We start from the raw sequence: 22,107 nt of genomic DNA, 5'->3' as shown, positions 1-22,107 counted from the left end.
CTAATGAAATTATCAAAAACAATTTATCAAATAATTTACTAAACACCATTTCTACCTCTAGTGTTCCTACTTTCAAATGAATTTCAGGTGGAATATTTAAAATTATGTATAAGGGAATAATTAAGTTGTCTAGTGACTCATTAGAAACTGAAGTTCTAAGACACCAGGCATAAGATTTGAAAGTGAGTTTAGACTAGGTTTCCTAGCAGTGAAAACCAAAAGGACAATATAGTATTTATTATCTGACAAAGGAAGCATACAAGTTCAACTGTAACTGTAAACTTCTTCTGGACTTTAAACTCAAAAAGGAATTTATGGTGGGGGCTTGTATAAAGCGATATTGGCTGACACTGTATTGTAGTTGTCTGCATCTATGCTTTATTAAAAACCTAGAATCACTGTTTAAATCACTGGCTCTCAAATTTGTGATGAGTCTTTATTATTATTGATTTTTTAAACTATGTGCAAGAAATTAATAGAAACATTCATTTTCATGGTCACATTGGGAAACAATTCTACTCAGGCCCAGGCCATGTGCTGGAGTGCTCCCAGGTAACTGTCACAGGGCTGTGGGGAAGAATGGGACACAAGCGCGCTGAAAACCCCCAGGAAGAGCCAGCCCTGCAGCGTGTGCTTGAGCTTGTTGCACTACAGGTGCTCCGACAGTGAGTGAGAAGCAACAGGATGGTACAGGGACTGAGGTGAGCTGGGCTCTGAAGTCCAGTCACTTGGACCCCTCTTTTGAGCTCCAGCCTCCATTCATTCTCTTACTGAAGGTATTTATTGAGCACCACTAAATGGCACATGCTATCCTAGGCAACGGGCTGGTATGAACTGTTGAAAGTGGTGTAAAAGAGTACAGTGAGCGTGAGGCAAGCTGAGCCAAGAGCAGACGGTGCGGGCGCACATGAGCACACACGCACACACCTGCATATGCAAGTTAAGCGAGGCTTGAGAAACAGTGATTTTGACAGGCACGTAAATGCCTGCATGGTCATGGATTCACAAGGATACCAAACTCCTCTGGCTGTAAAATTTTCTCCACATGCAGCAAGGGGTCTTCACCTGGTCTGAGAGCTTGGGGAAGGCTTTCCTGCAGAGGTGGTATGTGTGCAGGATGAGCAGGAATTAAGTAGGAGATGAGAGGAGGAACAGTGTTCTAGGCGTAGGGACTTAGGGTCTTAGCACGTGCAAAGGCCTTGAGGGGAAACTAGCATATAAGGCTGGTAAGGCTACACAGCATGACCACCTAAGGGGAAATGGCAGAAAACGGGCCTAAAACAGTAGTCTAGAATGTACAAGATCGTAATAAGAACTTGGATATTTATTTTAGGAACAATGGAAGCTCTTAAATGGAGTGTCTGGCTATGGTGTCAAAAAGGAAAAGAGGAAACAAAAGTCACTCTGAAACCTAAATTAAGAGAGTCATTTAATAGTCCACTCAAAAGATAACAGAGGCTCGGGCTAGTGGCAGGTGCTCCTGACGGGTATAACCAGGTGCCTGGGCTATGCCAGCCCTCACTCTACTCCTCTCTGCTCTTCCCCTCCACAGTAAAAAGCAACACCATACATCTAGTGCACATGTATGCAAGTGTGTAATTTGTTCCTGGGAAGTTAAGGAAGTCTGCAACTCATGACTTCTATATTCTTAACAAGCCATGAAGCAAGATCAGCAGAGACCAAGAGTTGCAGCGAGGGTGCTGAGAAGTGGAGTGACTTTATCAGGTAGTATGAGTGGCTATGTGGGCTACGACCATGGACTCACAAGGACACCACACTGTCACAGAGCTGCACAGGGAAAACAGAGGGCTGGTCCCGTCCTACATAAGTTTGGCCTTCCCAACATCAATAAATAAAATCATAATGGCAGATAACAAAGTACCGACACCTTAAGGCATCCTTCCAGTGGAGGTCTCACTAATTCTGCAGAACTACTTGGCTGGGTGACTATATATTTCTTTAAAAATGAAAAAAAAAAAATCAATATTATTTTAGGCAGATGACCTCTAACAAAGGAATTCTCTAGGAGGGCCAATATTATTTCCAAAGGAATTCTGATAAGAAATGTCAGTAAAGATTACTTACACAAACACAATGTCCCCTCTCTTAGAGTAAGCAGGAATAGCACTGGCTATGGTGGCAAATCCATATGAGTATATAATGGCTTCTTCTGTCTTCATAAATTTTGCCAGGCGGTCTTCCAAATCCAAGTGCACATCTAGTTCAAGAGTAAAAAGTTAAATGGTTAAACTGTCTCATAATTCTTTTTCTTTGACTAAAGAATTAATAAAATAACATAAGCAGTTTAGTTATTAATACTGTCACCTTGTGGTCAAAATGTAATTGTTCTTAAGTTACAAGTCATACAATATCTACTAAGATAATTCTGGGCCAAAACTGTTTCTATACTCTGTGAGCTGAATCAGCTACTCATTTGTCTATAAATATGTGACTGGGACAGCTCTGACTCTAGGTTTTGCTTTTATATCACTCTAGCAATAAGAATTCAAGGTCCAGTGACCTTGCCTGCTTTAACTTCCCTCAACCAACAATGCCAAGACTTTACCAATGTACGACATTAACTTATTAACGCCGTTTTGCATTTTAGTAGAAGTGACCAAACCAGGCATTAAGACAACTGTCAACCAGCTTTTAAAAGGAAAAGAAAGAAAAAAGAAAAGTAGTTACGTTAAAAAGAACCCCACATACTCTGCATCAAGAGATAGGAACTTTTTCAGTTGTGGTGGTCACTCCTCTAACAGTTTGTGTCAGCACTTAGTTGTGGCACCTGCCATCACTCTGCAGTACTGAGTTTCTGTCTAAATTTCTTTTTAAGTGTACTGGTGAATTCAAATGTATAGTACAAAGAGAAATATGGTCCTTTTATGGAAGCAGCTTAAGAAGAATGTTGATGTAATTATAGGGATAAACTGTAATTATTAAACTGGTATTTTTTTTTCTCTCTTACATCATCGTTCCATATAGCCTTTCACCTTTCCAGGCTAAGCCATGAGGCTTCACACCCTGGGATGGAGGGACCAGCGATGTCTAAAATAAATAGTGTACCAGCTGGCTGTGAACTGGAAAACTTCCAAGTGTCTTAAAATGAGGCAGAGAAAATTTTTTAAAACTTTCTTTAGCTCTTTTAACTACAGCAGGACCCAAGTCTGGAGAACAAGATCAGAGTTTTACCACATGCTCTGCGCAAAGAGAACTCAGAAGTTGATACAGGAAGGATGCAGCCAGGCCCCTCCAGCCTTGGAGCTTCACGGGAGAAACGAGGAACTCTGAGGAGTAAAGGCAGACTTTCAGAGCCGTGGCATGTCCACTGAGGGGAACTCAGAAGTGTAGGCAGTGGCAGGGGGACCCAGACGTTCCCCAGTGAGGGGCGGTGGAGAGGGCTGATGGCCCGGCAGAGCCCTCCAGCTCAGATGTCGAGGACCTGTGGCTGGGAGCCTCGCTCCAGGAGACCCCTTCAGCATCAGCCTTCCCTCCAAGTATGCCCCTCCCTACCAGAGACATTCCTAGTGAGAAGGGGGAGAGGGAAAAGACCTGCAGGACTGAGATATACAAAAGAAACAACTTAACCCAGCTGGATACAAGGCTGGACACTGAGTGGACTAAATATTTCCAACAGAGACCTGGTTAGCCGTTAAGTGTGAGATTTCCACCAACTTCCGGGGAGGAACAAGTGAGTAAGGTCAGCTCAGCAACAGGAATAAACAACTTTTTAGAACATTTGAATAAAGTGTCTAAAATCTGTAAACCCACTCACTGATTTATCAGAGGCAAGTTAATCTTACTGTGATGCTTTTTAACTAGTAAAAGACAAAATTAAGAATTATAAAAGATACAACTTCACAAAGGACTAAATTTTAATAAGTAATTAAATGAGGGCTGTCCGACAATCTCATTCAATTGTTAATCAAACATTTAGTGAGTATCACATAAAAATACTCTGATAAGCACTGGATCAAAGAGAAATATAGGGTTTCTGCCACTTGACAAAGTGAGACAGCTAAGAGAAGCATCTGGCAGCTGTCAATGGAGAACTCGGAGCCCAGAGGGCAGATACAAGGCTAAGCTGTGCCTTCACTCCCCTGGTCTGAAGCACCTGGGTCCCTTCTACACTCAGAACTACAACACATTCAGAGTGACTTCTGACTAAAGGCACAGAGGTCCCTCGATTGTGAACCAAAGGCTGCTGGGGTGGGCGCCAGCTATTGAGTGAGAGATGAGAAGACACAGAGGGTCCGAACTAAATCTCAATTTGATGGCAAGAGAGGTATAGTGAGGAATTAGAAAATTTAGCAGCAATATCCAAATAATAAAATAAATTGAAGACCACTTCATTTGTAGACTTCTTAAAGGATGATACAGAATTGTGAAAATGAACTATTTATCCCATTCCAATTTATCCCATCAAGTAATGATAAACAACTAGGCATGCTTCTTCCCATTTATAAGTTAAAATGTATACCAACATAGCTTATTACATAAAAAACACATGAAATACCATTTGATTTCCATTACCAATCAGGTAGTCATTTTTATAGAAGTGACACTTTCATTAGAGCAACACTAAATAAATATGAGGTTTCACAGTAACGTGTAGAAGAATGCATCCCGGTTGATCAAAATGGCACCAAAAGAGTGCTTAGCTCTTCAAGCATCAAATCTGTGACATCAACACCACCAAGTCTGAAGACTTGATCCTGCTCCTGACTGCCCGCCCTTCCACGAGATATGCTGCCAGGGAAGTGTTGCAGGCAAAGTCTGGCAAGAACGAGGAAAGCAGCAAAGCACCAGAGAACCAGCTACGTCCATGCAGCTGAGCACGGGCGTGTCTCAGGCATGTCTTCCTTTCCTCTTTGTTAGTGCTCTCTGAGCACCCTGCCCACAGATAGGTCCCCACCACTCTGCTGCCTCTCACTTCTGATGAGACAGGAGGGCAGGTCCCCCATAGGAGGCCTCCTTCAAATTACAATGCTGCCTCTGAACTGGGAATTATCTATCCCAAATCTCAACAATTTAGCTAGCAGATGGACAACCCAAGCCACAGTGAATTGCTCTCATTCAGTATCTCCATTTTAAAAAGAAAAAACATGCTATGGATACAGACAAACTGTTTTTGCCAACTACAAAAAAGGATTTTAAATCATTCTGTAGCTCTAAATGACTCTCTTCATTGATTAGCAATAAAACAGTAAAACAATCTTGGCTTTGTTTTAGGGCTTTAGAGTTAGCTACCCAGTTGATAAAAATTATGTTAGTATTCTCATTATACATACTCATAGCCATTTTTATGTCATTGCCATAAAGTGGTAAGAAGAATCCCTCTACAATAAATCAATGACTTACTGGTTCTTGCCTAGTCCCAAAAGTTTAAAAAAGATGGGCCTTTCCTCCTCCTATCTAAAGACACTGGGTTTTAGCTGATGTCAGCCTTGCAAAGCAGGTTTTGTGACAGGTAAACACGGACAGTTGCATAACTTCTTTTGAAGTCTGATAGCTACTCTGCAAGGAAGAAACTCTTAACCCAAGGGCGGGGGAGGCAGCAAACAGAAAAACTACCAGGGCATGTTCTTTAACTTTGGATGCCTATCTTCTGTGTGTATGATCCATTTCAACAATTAGTGCCACAGATTTGCATGCGTCATTCTCTCACTCACTGTTAGGAACCAATATGGTAGGCAAGAGGCCACGGAGGAAGGTGACCAGAAAGCCTGTGTCTTCTCAGCACTTGCTGCCCTTTCTGGCACCTGCTCCCTCACCAGAACGTAACAGATGGGAGGCAAGGCCAGGGCAGGATGCCCCACACCAAACACAAGGCCTGGCCATGGCAGTCATCACAGGGGGTTCAGACCTGGGCTCCCTCATTGCCAGGTGTGAACCATGGACAGGCCCAAAACTGCTCTGTGCCTCTCAGGTCCTTCCCCTGTCAAATGGTTAACACTTCTACCTGCCTCAAAGGATTGTTAGGAGAACCGCAAGAAAATGCTTATAAAACACTCACAACAATGTCTGGCATCGAAAAAGCAACATGCTGGTGTTTGTTCAATTAACTCAATATTTGTAGAATAAAAAAAAGTAATCTTTTAGAAGGAAAAAAGGTACGCTATCTGCTAATTAAGTTATCCAAATCCTGGATATTTAAGGACTATCTTATATTAAAGCCACTTGTTCAAGTTCCTATTTATCAGAATAAAAGGAGGTATTATGGCCTTCTTGATTGTTTTTCAGAGGAAAGACTATGAAATACCCAACTTTAGAACAGTTTAAAAACAACCAACTATATTTTCTCTTAAAATCTCCATATTTTTGTGTTACATACTTTTTTTAAATCCCTTGAGACTTGGACAATTTTCTTAAAAGTACAAATATCACCTATGTACTCATTAGAACTTTAAAAACAGTGCTGAATGTTTTCCAAAATGTTTTCACATACGGTATCTAATGTGATTCTTACCAAAATGTTCTAAGTTGTGCAACTAAGATCATTCCCTGCCTACACTGCGAAAACTACAATTCCATGACTGGTAGGAAGAAGTGGCAGATCTAGGAATTTTATGACCAAATGCCCTTTCAACTAAAACATGCAGTCATGGTCCTACAACAGACAGAAAATATTTTTTAAAATAAACAAATGAACAATTGTTTACTATTGGCTCTAGAACACAATTACATGCCACTATCTCTCACCATGAAACTCTGCCACTAATTGTCTTTTGATTTAGTTTAAGACCAAAGAGTCAAGTAGGCAACATGTATGCAAAGCAGATCCCAGGCACAGGGATAAACCACATGTAAATGAGATCTGAATGCATTACAAACAAAACAATCAGAGAGGTTCAACAAGAGAAACTATCAAAGTGCATAGGGGCCCCATTAGCCTTAGAGGAAAGGAAGGCTCCACAACCTGATAAAATCACTTGACTGATTCTAAACTACACATTAAAACAATAAGATGAGAAGGTGGAAAACTTCGGATCCACACAGTCCTCACAAGACTATTTTAAGAACCTGCTGGGCCTTCAGGAGGCAGGAGAACATTTAGCCTAAGAAACTAGAAGAATTTTAATTCAACTGTCAATTTTCTTTTTCTGTGTTAATCATCTAGTATCATCTAATATGTTACTATGAAATAATAAACAGAAAATGTTTTAATAAGGAAATTTACTTTTCCAATAAGTGATTTTCATTCACTATCGGAAAAGTTGAGAAAAGAGCTAAAAGAGGGAGCATTTTCATCACTGAAAACAGATGCCTGAGTGATATTAGTACTTCCAGGAAAAGAAAAAGCCAAAATCAAAAGCAACCTTTTGGTGGGCCTGGGAAAGAGACCCTAGCCTCACATGTAAGCTACTAAAATGAGAGGAAAGGGAAGTACACTTCTGCTTTAATGCTCAGTACAAAGGGCAAATGTACCCTAAATATTCAGAATAATTTAATTATAGAGGGTATTTTATTTTTTTTATTTTTAAAATAAATTTATTTATTCATTTTTGGCTGCGTTGGGTCTTCATTGCTGTGCGCAGGCTTTCTCTAGTTGTGGCAAGTGGGGGCTACTCTTTGTTGCAGAGCACAGGCTCTAGGCATGCGGGCTTCAGTAGTTGTGGTGCACGGGCTTCAGTAGTCATGGCACACAGGCTTAGTTGCTCCGTGGCATGTGGGATCTTCCTGGACCAGGGCTCGAACCTGTGTCCCCTGCATTGGCAGGCAGATTCTTAACCACTGCGCCACCAGGGAAGTCCCAAGGGTATTTTAGAGATTTAAAATATAGCCTTAGCTGACCTCAAGTAGCTTCTTGAACTTATCTAACACTGAAATTTCAAGGTAATTTAACACAACTACAGTAATTTAAATGATTAGTTCCAGAATAAGGAAAAACACAGAAAATACCCTGTTGGAAAACCAAGTAAAAATACATACGATATACACATAAAGAAAGGAAAAAAGATGATAAGCAAGCATGGGCAACTGCTGAAAAGGAACAAAACAAGTTTACAGGAAGGACAATGTACTCAAAAAACAATACACATTATTCCAAGCTGTAGGTTTGGTGTCTTATTACAAAACCATCACACTGCCAATTAACCTTCAGCCTTTGTCCAGATACCACAGTCTGTTTGAACCTTCAACTACATTAGGATAAGGATGACACAGTGACCAATAATGTAGTTCAGAGTAGCTAATACACAATTACGTGTTCATTATATTGACTCTGGTGGCCCATTCAGACACTTGAAAGATGAAATCCAATTTAAATTTAAAACGCACTTGAACAGCACACCACATGTATGTGGTATGCTACCATTTTTGTAAAACGGGGGGGAAAATGTATGGAAGTGGTTTGCACACACTGAAAAAAGCCTGGAAGAATGAACAAGAAACTACTGATAGCAGCTGGCTTTTTTGGGGGCGGAATGGCCGTGGGGAGAAGACTTCACTATCTCTTTAAATCTTTGAGGTTTATATCATGGATTGAATTATTCCATCAAGAAAATTAATTTAGGATGGATCAAGAGGGTTTTATGAAAAGTGAAATAAGTTGGACAGAGAAAGACAAATAGCATATGATCTCACTAATATGTGGAATCTAAAAAACAAAACAAACAAAATAAAACAAAATGAAAACAGACTCATAGATACACAGAACAAAGGGGTGGTTGCCAGAGGGAAAGGGGATCAGGGGTGGGGAAAATTAGGTGTAGGGAATTAAGAGGTACAAAGCTCCAGTTATAAAATAAATAAGCAATGGTGATGTAACATACAGCATAAGGAATATGGCCAAAAATATTGTAATAACTTTGGGGACAGACAGTTACTAGACTTACCATGGTGATCATTTCATAATGTATGCATGTCAAATCACTATATAGTATACCTGAAACTAACATAATATTGTATGTCAACTATATTTAAATTAAAAAAATTTTAAATCATTAATTTAACGACCCCCCCAAGTTTAGAGGCACACAGCATCCTATTACACATATTTCAGGTGATCCAAATGAAAAATTGACTGGGCAATTAAAACAACATATTTCCATAGCTCTGGGAAAACTGGTCTTGAAGATTTGAAACTTTTTTTCCACTAAATTCAGCAATAAATCTCTTATCGGTCTTCTCAGATTTAACTCCCGAGCAAGAGCCAAGGCCACACATGCAAATAAAATCTACTAGAAAGAGAGGCTTTTAAGAAAAAATTTCTTTACCCCGCAAGCAGATCATGGAAAGAAAGCCTTGTTGATCAGATTACAACAAACAACCCTGTAAAAAAAATGCCTTTTCTAGTTTTCTAATTCTTATGAAGGAAATAATACCCTACCAATAAAAAGCAGGCAAACAAATCATGTTTGCACTAGGCTAGAGGAAAGAGGGAGCCTCTGATCTGAGCTCTTTTAAGTCTTTGATCTTGCCAGTAATATTGCAAATCAGAATACTTATTTTCTAGTTTTAGGGCTGAAATTAATTAGCTATGTGACCATGAGGAAGTCACTTAACCTCTCTGAGCTTTCTATTCTTCTGAATAGCTGGGATGCTGGAATACAAGATTTTAAAGATCCTTTTCAGCTGTAGGATTCTTGGACACCAACTCCCATCATCTGTTTCCAATAAAAATAATTTAACCACTAAATTAGCTAAGGGATAAAGAAAGGTGCTCCCTTAAATAAAAACATCTTAACTGTTAAAGTGAAAAAAACAAAGACCCAGAAATGAAAATGAGTAGAGAAGACAAAAGAGACTTCCCTGGCCCCATTGTCCCTACCCTCTGACATTTTGTAAACCAGAATGTTATTTCCAGTAATATACTCATTTGGAAAATTATTTAACAACATTTTTGAAATTTTCAGAAGCAAAGAACAATATACATTTAATAAAAAACCACCATAAAATTCCAGGGTCTTCTTTGATGACTCTGATTTAGGGAGTTCATAGTGTTTGAAATCACAACTCTCATGCTAATATGTAGTTAGCCCATCTCCAGGTCATTCACACACAAGGAAATCAATGATCCTTTGTCCTCATTCCAGAAAGAAAAGGGCTACACAGTGTATGACCTGCCCCATCCCCCAAATCCGTTCTCACTTTCCTCCCGGCACGTGGTGGCCGCCCAGCTAGAGCAACTTTCCAGTCCCTCTGCTGGGAGACGTGACCTGGGTTATGTTCTCACCAACAGAATATGGGCAGAATGATGAGCAACCCCACCCGCCCACCTGAACAGGTACCAATGCCCTGCACGCCTGCTCCCCCATACTCATCACCTGGCTTCGGCCACACAGACAAAGATGGTGCCCTCAGGCCTAAAGCAACGAGACAGGGAAAATCTGGGTTCCTGCCCGACTACCAAGAGCAGAGCCACTCACAGCCGGACGCCTCCCCTTACAACTGTCATGCCCGGCAGAAACAGTTTCCTCACACCACTGTCTCCTGGGGCAAATGCAACAAGAGCTCGGGCTTTGCCCTACTGAGACAGTGTGCCTTAGGTACCTATGGCTCTTCTCCACAGGGACAGTCAGCCCCAGACCAGTGCATCTCCTACCAATGATCTCAAACACAAAATCTAGAAAGTTCGCCAGCTTATTACCACAACTCATTAAGGATACCTTTTCCAAGGAGTTCTGAAATCAAACTGAATCTTAATTCTTGAGAGCAGTAGTCTGAAAAATATGACAGAAAACATACCAAATGTGCCATAAAATCCTCTAGGTCCACAAGTTCCCACACCATACTTCTTTAGAGATGCCAAAGCTGCTGCCTTTGTGAAAGTAAAAAAAAAAAAAAAAAAAAAAAAAAAAATTAGACTGTAATAATATATCTTTAACAGTTTAAAAATGACATTTCCTATTCTTTAACCCACATAGCTCCCCAGTACCCTGGCTTTCCCTTTCTTAGTACTAAGACAATTCTAACAGGATATAAAGAAAAGAGGGATAGGAAGACTTAGGTATACGACTTAAAACATGGAAAAGTTATATTAGCTTGATCATTAAAACCTGGTTAACTCAATGCATTCGCACTTTCTGGCATTTGTGGGCATAGGTCTTTCCTCAAAAAATGTTTACTGGCCCACAATCCCAACAGGAGATGAAGCAATTTCCTAGATACATCTCCAACTATTACCTGGGTCTGGTTCATATAGTTCTCTGGTTGTCACCCAACACTAAGCCACATTAGGACACCCTTGCCTCCCTTTGTTGAAAACTAGGTTACAGCTCTGTCACTAAAGAGTAAAGAGTAAGTACTTACACAGCCCTTTCTGATATTCTGCATTTGTCTCTTATTTTATGTCCAGATGCTTATGTCAGTCATGTTATCTGTCCACTTCAGCATATGTGCTACTTACCTTGAGCCTAGGGTTATCCAACAATCCAAGAAAATTGAATGAGGCAAAGTTTATGCATTCTTTTCCATTCACCACAATGTTATGGCTTGGAGGGCTGGGGAAAGAGACAAGAGTGGTATACTTCAGCAGTCATTCTTGTTACAGGACACACATTATCAGCTGTCCAGAAGAGGGAAGGCGACAGGACACACAAGTGTTGCCATTCTACTCTGTTTGCATTCTAGCCTCCTATCTCTCTTTTTATTCTTAAAAAGTAAAATTAGACAATAGTATATTAAAAATCAGATACTCGGTCATTAATTCTACTCTTAATAGGTCACCCTGTACTACTTAAATAAAAAAAAGTGAGCTAGAATTCCAAGATGAATAGATTAATGGCACACCGTTGCTTTAGTTTTAAAACTCACTTAAGAAAGAAGTTGCTAAATAAAGTACCTGGAATGAGACAAACAGGGAGGAAACATAAAAAGATCAAGATCAAAGGTATGAAGAGGCAGAGCAAGCAACAATCTTACAGTTAAGTGGTTTAAAAATACATGTTACTAGGACTTCCCCGGTGGTCCAGTGGGTAAGACTCTGCGTTCGCAATGCAGGGGGCCTGGGTTTGATCCCTGGTGGGGAACTAGATCACGCATGCACGCTGCAACTAAGAAGTCTGCATGCAGCAACTAAGAAGTCCGCATGCAGCAACTAAGACCCGGCGTAGCCAAAATAAATAAATAAAAATAAATAAATATTAAAAAAAAAATTACATGTTACCTACAGGAAGCCACCAAAAGAATAAGTAAGCGCTGTTCCCAATTTCTAAAGTTAATGCTGGAATACCATTTAAAAGGAATCCCCCTCATCCAAAAAGGGGGGAAAATAGAGTGGCCAGTTGCATAGGAGAAGCATGGATTGAGTTCAGCTGAGACAAGAGATGGGCTCTTGAGGAGACAACCTATTATGTCCTCTGCTGACAAATACTCTAGCTTTAAGTCATGCTTCAAAAACACTGGCCAAACTATGGGACGTGAGCTATTAAAGGGTTGTGAGATCAATTTACTTAGTCACAGCCAGCCTATTTCACCTAAACTAAGCCATAAGAATAGAACGGAATGGAAATGCACCAACAGGGCCAGGGAAAGGACGGTGGCACGGAACTGTTCTACACATGCATTGCTCTGTGCACTGGGCTGCTCTGTAAAATGCACTGTGGTCAGAAAAGACGGGGAAACACCACTCTCACTGGTATGTTTTAACAGAACTGGTTTTCTATGAGAAAAATAGCAAAAGATGCTGGGAAACCAGGGAAGGAAAAGAATGACTACTTGAAGTAAATTCACAAAAGCAGATGAACTCATACAAGACTCGGTGAAAAGAACATGGTTGTGGAGTCAGGCAGATCCCGTCAGTATTATGGCTACTGACCACTTCAGAAACTCAGGGATGTTACCTGGCCTGCATAAGCCTCAATTTCTTCATCTCTCAACTTGTCATTATAAGAGGTGTTCATTACATATTTTCTTCTTTTTTCCTATTGCTTCAAGAGCTTCTTCTCTTTCAAATAATCCACTGTTATTTAGTTTCCCACTTCCCAGGACTTCTTTAGTTTCATAAGTCCTCCCTGATGTGGAGGTGTTGGCACCCACAAAAAGATGAAAAAACAAAATATCCACGTAGACAAGTCTGTACTAACGGTTGCTGCTGTGAAAGTTGAGGCCATTCTACAAAAACTGTGACACACAGAGAAATCAAACTATCAGGAATAAGTACACCCAAAGCCCCTGACCAGAGTCGATAAGCTGCCAGCATGACGTAGGGATGCAGACATCTTGTTTCTGCCTAGCACATGGGGCAGGAAAGGAAAACAGTTTCCATGAGAAGTGGAAGGCTAACACCTGTGCCCCATGCAGGCTTGCAGCAGTAAGCCAGACAGGGCACTTAACACAGGAATACTGGAGCTGAAGACACTTCAAAGTTCCTCACAGAAGCAAATAAAACCGATACAGAAAGACATCTCCACAACAAGGCTTCAGAAGAGTCAAAGGAGGGAAAATAAAACCCTTCCCAGCCAAAACCCACAACCACACTATTAGTGAGAGTCAGTAATTACATAAGTGAACTTAGAAATAGGACAATGGTGCTTTACCAGAAAGAAACAAATACTACAGACCCCCATTAACAACAGGTTTGGCACTTGAGGGAGAACAGACAACTGGACGAATGAAAGAATCCAGAACTCAAGAAAACTGTGTATACAGGAACACCTCAGAGATACTGCGGGGTCGGTTCCAGACCACTGCGATGAAGCAAGTATAGCAATCAAGAGAACCACATGAATTTTTTGGTTTCCCAGTGCATGTAAAAGTTATGTTTACTCCACACTGTAGTCTATTAAGTGTACAGCAGCATTATGTCTAAAAAACAATGTACACACCTTAATTAAAAAATAATTTATTGGGACTTCCCTGGTGGTGTAGTGGTTAAGAATGCACCTGACAATGCAGAGGACACAGGTTTGATCCCTGGTCGGGGAAGATCCCACATGCCACAGAACAACTAAGCCCGTGCTCCACAACTACTGAGCCTGCGCTCTAGAGCCTTCGAGCCACAACTACTGAGCCCACGCACCGCAACTACTGAAGCTGCACGCTCTAGGGCCCGTGTGCTGCAACTACTGAGCCCACATGCTGCAACTACTGAAGCCTGTGCACCTAGAGCCCTCAACAAGAGAAGCCACCACAGCAAGAAGCTTGTGGACCACAACAAAGAGTAGTCCCTGCTTGCCACAACTAGAGAAAGCCCGCGTGCACCAACGAAGGCCCAACGCAGCCAAAAATAAATAAATAAATAATAATTTATTGCATTGGGAGTGGCCAAGATGGCAGACTAGGAAGACCCTGAGCTCACCTCCTCCCATGGGCACACCAAAATTACAACTATTTACAGAGCAGCTATCAATGAGAATGACCTGAAGACTAGCAGACAAGATCTTCCACAACTAAAGATATAAAGAAGGAATCACAATGAGATGGGTAGGCGAGGTGCAGACATGGTATAGTCAAGACCGATAACTGCAGGTAGGTGATCCACAAATGGGAGAATAATTACAATTGCAGAAGCCCTTCCCAAGGAGTGAGGGGTCTGAGCCCGACAAGAGGTTCCCCAGCCTGGATGTCCTGCACCAGGAAGATGAACCCCCACAACATTTGCGTTTTTTTAAAAAATTTATTATTTATTTACTTATTTTATTTATTTTTGGCTGCACCGGGTCTTAGTTGAGGCATGCGGGATCTTCATTGAGGCATGCGGGACTTTTCGTTGTGGCACGTGGGCTTCTCTCTAGTTGTGGTGTGCAGGTTTTCGCTTCTCTAGTTGTGGCGCGCAGGCTCTGGGGTGTGTGGGCTCTGTAGTTGTGGCGCAGGGGTTCCAGAGTGCATGGGCTCTGTAGTTGGCAGCACGTGGGCTCTCTAGTTGAGGCGCGAGGGCTCGGTGTAGTTGTGGTGCATGGGCTTAGTTGCAACACTGCATGTGGGATCTTAGTTCCCTGACCAGAGATTGAACCCGGGTCCCCTGCACTGTAAGGTGGATTCGTACTAGACCACCAGGGAAGTCCCAAACATTTGGTTTTGAAGGTCAGTGGAGCTTCCTCTAGGGAGAGCCATAGTGCTGTGGGAAACAGAGACTGCACACAAAATCTCAAACACTCCAGGACCCAGGGCAGAAGAAGTAATATGAAAGGAGCTACTATGAACTACTTCATGAACTACTTCTATGAACTACTTCATGCCAATGCATTTGAAAACAAAAGAAGAAATGAACAATTACTAAATGGCAGTAACAAAAACTTACTCAAAAAGGAAATATGAACAGCTTTAAAAACTCACTGAAGACATTAAATTCATGATTAAAAATCTATGCTCAACAGAACAAACACAAATAGTGTTGCCAGGAAAACTATAAGACTAATATACCTCTGATACCAAAGCTGGGCCAGCACAGTAAGGGAAAAGAAAAAGACTAAACTCATTTTTCAATACTGATGCTAAAAATACCAAATATTAGCAAAAAAAAAAAAAAAAAAATCCAACAATTAATAAAAATTAACCAAATAGTCATGCTTAAATAGGGTTTATCACTGAGTTGTAAGAGTTCTTTTTATATATTTAATATTTTGGATACTAGCCCCTTAACAAATATATGACTTGAAAATATTTTCTTCCATTTTGTGGGGTTTTGTATCATTTCTCTAGTAGTGGACTTTGAAGCACAAATGTTTTTAATTTTAATGAAGTCCAGTTTGTCTATTTTTTCTTTTGCTGCTTGTGCTTTTGTGTCATATCTAAAAATCTCTGGCCAATCCAAGATTATGAAGATTTACTCTTTTGTTTTCTTTCTTCTAAACTAAGAACTTATAGTTTTTGCTCTTAAATTTAAGCCCATGATTAATTTGAGCTAATTTTTACACATGGTGTGAGGTCAGGGTCCATCATCATTCTTTTACATGTGTATATCCCCTTGTCCCATCACAATCTGTTAAAAAGAGTATTCTTTCCCTACTGGATTGTCTCAGCATTCTGTTGAGAATCAATGGACCATAATTTAAGGTTGTCCACACATTTTTAAGAGTAAGACACTGAAATGCTAATTGCAAGCACTGTGTAAATGGGCTTGGCTTCTTTGTAAATGGTGGGCTTCACTCTATGATAATGAGACACAGACTTGTTTATTCATCTGTGGAGACCCCAAACTCAAAATTTTCTGTTTTTATTCTCTTGACTTTGAGTTTCACCAGAGAGGAATCCTCCAGTGAGGTGTACATGAGGATATAAATCTGGTTTCCAACTTTCTGAAAGCTGCGTTGGAGGAAACGGGATTAGCATCCCATTATTCATTATATACTTGCTTTGTTTTTAGAATGGCACCCGCCTCCTCACACATTCTTAGGACTTCCAATTTATATTTAGCCTTTCCGGAGAGTAAATCTCCCATCTTTCTGCAAGTCTACAGAGCTGAAATCTGGGGTGAGGATGAGTGGCATGGTTGCTTGCAATTTTTCTCGTAAAAATTTATGTATATGCTTAATTAATGTAAAAAAAATCGATCAGTACAATTTAATATAGCAATGAATTAGAGGAGAAAACTCACAACCATCTCAATAGATAAAAAAAAAATTTAATAAAATTTAACACTGACTTTAAAACTAACAAAAAGTTCCCTTAGCAAACTAGGAAGAGAAAGGAAGGCCTATAACACCATACAGGTTATCCCTTAACAGCCATCCGGAACAGGATACAGAGGCCCTTGTTACCACTCCTATTCAACACTGCATGGTAGGTATCCTAGCAAATGCAATAACACAGAAACAAGAAGAAAATGATGCCTCATGACAGAAGTGAAAACTCTCTGGAACCCAGAGACGAAGCTATTAAAAGATATGCAATGTTAATTTCCTGGTTGTGCTACTGTACTATAGTTAAGCAAGATGTTACCACTGGGGGAAACTGATGAAGGGTATATGAAATCTCTCTGTATTATTTCTTACAACTGCATGTGAATCTACTATTATTTCCAAATAAAAAGTAGGGAAAAAAAAGTTAAGCAAAATCTTTATGAAGAACGTTATGTAACTTCTCTCAGAGACATAAAAGACCTAAGTATACAAGTGACACACAAGGTACGTGGTGAAGAGATTCAGTATTAGCAATATACCAATTCTCTCCAAATTAATCCATAAATTCAATGCATTACTAGTCACAAACCCAAACCCATTTTCTGGTCAAATCTGAGCAGCTAAACCTAAACTCATAGTGAAGAGTCAAGGATAGCCTAGACAATTGTGAAGAACAAGGAGGTGAAGGACTCACTCTAGTCAAGGCCTATTATTAAGCTGTGGTATAAGCGAGGTTCTGGCACAGGGAGAGATAAATATACCAAAAGAATAGAAATAAAGCCAGAAACAGATCCTTTATAAGGGAACTTGACATATGAAAGAAGGGAAATTTCCAATCAGTAGGTAAAAAATGGACTATTCAACTAATAATGTTGGGACAACTAACTGTCATATGGAAAACAGGCAAATTAGACCTTTGTGGTAGGAAGGATTTTATAACCATAACATTAATGATTGGTAAGTCTGATTTCAGGACAAGTAAAACTTTCATGAGACCAAAGAAATTCACGAAAGTGAAGAATACAAGCCTCTCTCAGATCAGACCAGAAGTAGAAGGACATACTCAGGAAAATATCCTACAACATATTTTTAAATAGAATACTAAACACTTTCATGGCAACAGGCATGCTGTGGCAAAAGTATAAATATAAGCAAAGGAAAAACATCTACCAACTTCAAGATGGTGGTTATCTTGCCTGGGAGGCAAGAGTAAGTGATAGATGGGAAGGGATTTCTTTAGTGATACACTTGACCCCTGAACAACATGGGTTTGAACTGTGCAGGTCCACTTATACACAGATTTTTTTCAACAGTAGATACTACTGTACTACATGATCCACAGTTGGTTGAATCCATGGATGTAGAACCACATATCTGGAGGAACTGGGTATCTGGAGGGCTGACTCTAATTTATATGCAGGTTTTTGACTGCCCAGAGGGTCAGGGCCCCTAACCCCCATACTGTTCAAGGGTCAACTGCATTTCTAATGTTTTATTTCTTTTAAAAAATAGATTTAAAGTAAAGAGAGCAAAATGTTAATACCTATTACTTCTGGGTGGTAGATACATATGTGCCTGATATTTTCTGTATACTTCAATTTAAGAAATAAAAATAAAAATAAATAAAACACTGGAAGCCAGGAGGTAGGTAGCATAAGTGAGCTGAAGTTTCATAATTCATATTGTGAAAGTCAACAGGCACTGCCTATCATTAATCAATCAAGAAACAGTAGTGTAAGCATACTGCTAATATCTAGTTATGAAGGTAACCTCCAACAGATCTAAAATCAGAAACAATCCAGGTGGGAAAAAGTAGGAATGCTGTTTTTCATTTTAACTGTCTTCCCATTTGAAATATTACATGTGTGTATTACTTTAAAAAATATATATATATATTTTTAAAAAGGGACAAACTCAGAAACCCAAATTGGAGACTATTAAAAAGCAGTTTCTGATCTCCAGAAATTTCTAAAAATCTTATTTCAGTTAAAAAAGGAATACTATATAAACCACTGGATACTTTGTTGAGTTTACCTACAGGAAACCAAATATAAGCCCTTGACTAGCAAAAACAATTTACCCTGAAACGATGTTGTAGTTGAGAGCAGGATGGTCTTTTGAGACAGGAGGAACAAGAGGTTCTGGTTGCCACTCTTCAATCAATTCTTCCTTTTCCTACAGGAGAAAAGCAGTTAAAATACAGTGCAGTGCTAATTACTGGACAGCAACTCTAGCGGTATCTAAGCTGTTCGTTGTAATGGAACCATCATAATGAACACACTGCTAGACACAGACGTCCAGCTGCTGTGCCTGGAAATGACACAGAATCACTATTGAGTTTTGTGCACTTAACCCCTCACCTCTTTCCTTATCTCAGGCTAAAGGCTCTTTTTCCATGAAGCTTTGTGGCTGACTGGAAATTTCTTAAAAACTGTATTTCTATGTTCAGGATTTTTCACTGTGGGAAGTAGGAAGTATAACTGCTACTGATGATAAAACAAAAAGTCTATAACACAAAGGTGAGAGGCATGACTGCAGGTAAGGGAGCTCAGCCTCTACTGCAAGATATGACAGACAGCCATGCCTTAAGTTCTTACAGGCATGACTGTCACAGGAAGGGATCAACTAGACTACAAAGCACTGTTTCTACAAGCCATTGGCAAGGATTCAGAAGTAACTGAAATATACCAAAAGACTCTCTTATAATAATTATTGTAGTAGGATTTAGTTGTTTGGAAATTTCTCATAAAAAAACCACTTTATTCTTTTTACCTGTTATTTCATGCATTCCAAGTATTTTGACTATTTTGAGTTTCTTATCCTTTCTTGAACTAGAAAACAATGTAATTTTGAAAATGTAGTCTGGATGTACAGGATGAGATGAGGCACCTGATGAACATGACAGCCACAGCAATTCTTGCCTTACATAGGCCCACTCTCAATACTTCTGTTTTCACACTCCTGTTAAATGCTTCCGTGCACTTTTCTCCTAATAGGCAATTCTAGGGCATGGCTAGGAGCATATTCACCTGATGCTCAGGCACTCAAAAATGCTGGCTGAGTAAATCAGCCAGTAAATTCCTCATCTCTTTCTGCCAATGACTGCACAGAACAGCAGCCTGAACAAGCCTGACGTATGTATCATGCATACTGTCCACTTGCTACCACAGAGACAGATCTGAGAATCAACTCAAGACTGCCTGGTATTCAAGAGTCTCTGCAGGGGACTTCCTTGGTGGTGCCGTGGTTAAGAATCCGCTTGCCAATGCAGGGGCTATGGGTTCAAGCCCTGGTCCGGGAAGATTCCACATGCTGCAGAGCAACTAAGCCCGTGCACCACAACTACTGAGGCTGTACCCTATAGCGCGTGAGCCACAGCTACTGAGCCTGCCTGCCACAACTACTGAAGCCCGCACACCTACAGCCCGTGCTCCGCAACAACGGAAGCCACCATAATGAGAAGCCTGCGCACCTCAACGAAGAGTAGCCCCGCTCGCTGCAACTAGAGCAAGCCCACGCGCAGCAACAAAGACCCAACACAGCCAAAAATAAAATTAATTAATTAATTAATCATAAAAAAAGAGACTCTGCAGACCTATAAAACTGAGAAGGGCATTTCTTCTTTGTTGCCATAAGTTAAGCTTTAGAAACACTCATGTAGTTTTTTTTTCTTCCACAGCTTTTAGGGTAAGATGTCAGTGATTACTGAATCTTGCTCTAGGTAAATTCTGCTTTTAGAGGGTTAGCCTAAAATTATGTTTCAGTATCCTTCTTTTAAAATGCATATTTGTGTGGATTGACTTGTTTAAACTTAAACTAAGAATATTAGGAATGATCAACCCCTTAAAAAGTTGGGCTAGAAATCTATTCCATGGCCTCATAATCATTCACATGGAGTTCCTAAATACTAAGGGAAAAAAGTAGAGACAGGATTTCTGGCCCAGATAGCCCAATCTTACTGCAATACTATCAAAAGTGTGTTCTATGGCACACTAATCTCACAAGGTATTCATAAAAAAAAGGCAGGGGTGGGGATCTATGGTCAAGTTTAGGGCAGTTCTCCAAACAGCAGTTCAAATATCCACTGTCATATTAAAGGTTACAAGAAATCATGCAATGAGACACCTCTTTAGTCTCTTTACCCAGGTTTCCAAAACTTATTTGCCCTAAGAACCATTTGCTGCATATCCCATATCCCCTAGGGGGGATACTGCCTGACCATCTCATGACAAATATTAATGATCAGGACAGCAGGGGCAGCCAGTGAAACCAGGGAAACAATCGCCACATTGCTGTAATTCCATTCCACTTGCACTTCCTTCTGTGAATGCTCCAGAAGAGAGCAGTGCTCCATCATTGTGCCGCACTCAATGCTGCCTTGTGAACCAAAGTTTCAGGCATTTTTGTGGGAAAACATCTCTCACCGTCTCTGTATCCCTAAGTAGTATTCTGGCACACTGCTACAGAGGCTGGATAAGGAAACAATCCAAGCTACAGAAACCACACTGCAGTCAAAACTGCTCTTCCTCTCACACCTGGGGCACAGTTATTAAGTGTTTCTACGTGCGTGAGAAGGTAGGGGATTCCACAAACCCCTTGGTCCCTCATACTAACAGACTCGAAGTGGGCAGGACTGCAAGTCCTCTCGACACTTCTGCTTCCTAAGGTTTGCCTAGCTTGGGCTGGAGCTGGGTCCCTTACCATACAGAACACATCAAAATTTGATTTGGGGTGGGAAGGTGGAGAGCAGTGGGATGGGGAGGATTCTTTCTAACTCTGAATTTCCTTTATAAAGACCACAGGGAAAACTTTCATTCAGGCTTCAGGAATAGTGGTGCTTTTCCCGAGCAACTCATGTAATCTTTCTTGTATACGGACATTTGAAATGCAGCATGCATCCATGCTTCCCGTCCAGCATCTAGTACGTTCCCAGGCTGCTGTTTACTCCTAGCAAAGTATAAAGGCCTGTAACATGGTACTGCTTTGTGTATTCACTTTATCCCTGGCTTCCCCGTATTTTGCTTACCCTGATTTCCTTACATTCCAGAAAATATTTTAACATTGATAGTTGAGCCACCACAAGTCCTTTTTCGAAAGATGTAGCAACTATAATCATACACCAAATAATAAAATAGAGATTTAACTTCTTACCTTGACTGTAAGATCAGATCGTTCTTGTAACTTGTAAGTTTTAGAGAAAAGAAGTCTGATTATCCAGAGTATTAAAATTCCTTCCAAAATAAGATGATAAGCAGGAGCCTAGGAGTCAGTCAAAAACAGAAGCAAACAAGAAGTGAAATAAACATTTCCAAAACCTGCACATAAAATTTAATTCACTTGCATATACTGCTCCCATGACCTTTAACCTATTTATTACTTCTTAAAATTTACTTTCAAAGCGCACTTCATTTCTACTCATTCCTTTTCCCATTTCTAACAGAAGGCAATTTCTCCTACATGAAAAATCTCTAAAACTGCAGCGTTAGGAATAAAAACAGCTTTAGGAATAAAATTAATTTTTAAAATTAAATCTGACACAGAATTCCAATAGTCAAACAATATCAACTATCAGATCCTTCAGGTAATTTATATTTTTACTGGT

The 22,107-nt window shown here is 40.2% G+C and overlaps 1 protein-coding gene across 4 annotated transcripts in view; it reads right to left on the bottom strand.

The window, feature by feature from the left end:
- Positions 1 to 22,107, bottom strand: part of LOC309665249 (serine palmitoyltransferase 1-like) — a 97,678-nt gene that overhangs the window by 73,048 nt on the left and 2,523 nt on the right. For 3 of the 4 annotated variants that reach the window (XR_014266277.1, XM_082478887.1, XM_082478886.1), the window contains exons 2-6: positions 21,657 to 21,764; positions 18,586 to 18,680; positions 11,351 to 11,444; positions 10,690 to 10,762; positions 2,086 to 2,218 (exon numbers count right to left, since the gene is read on the bottom strand). Coding sequence is in view for 3 of the 4 variants with exons in the window: in XM_082478887.1 (XP_082335013.1) it covers positions 2,086 to 2,218; positions 10,690 to 10,762; positions 11,351 to 11,444; positions 18,586 to 18,680; positions 21,657 to 21,764 (503 nt within the window). In the remaining variant the exon portion in view is untranslated. Of the gene's footprint in view, positions 1 to 1,416; positions 1,958 to 2,085; positions 2,219 to 10,689; positions 10,763 to 11,350; positions 11,445 to 18,585; positions 18,681 to 21,656; positions 21,765 to 22,107 lie in introns of those variants that run through there. The other variant, XM_082478888.1, reaches the window with a different exon arrangement.

Source organism: Balaenoptera physalus (assembly GCF_965194825.1).
Source record: "Balaenoptera physalus genome assembly, contig: SUPER_7_unloc_1, whole genome shotgun sequence".
Taxonomy (NCBI): domain Eukaryota; kingdom Metazoa; phylum Chordata; class Mammalia; order Artiodactyla; family Balaenopteridae; genus Balaenoptera; species Balaenoptera physalus.
The sequence above is the reverse complement of the archived record's forward strand: the minus strand, read 5'-3'. Positions and strand labels throughout refer to the sequence as shown.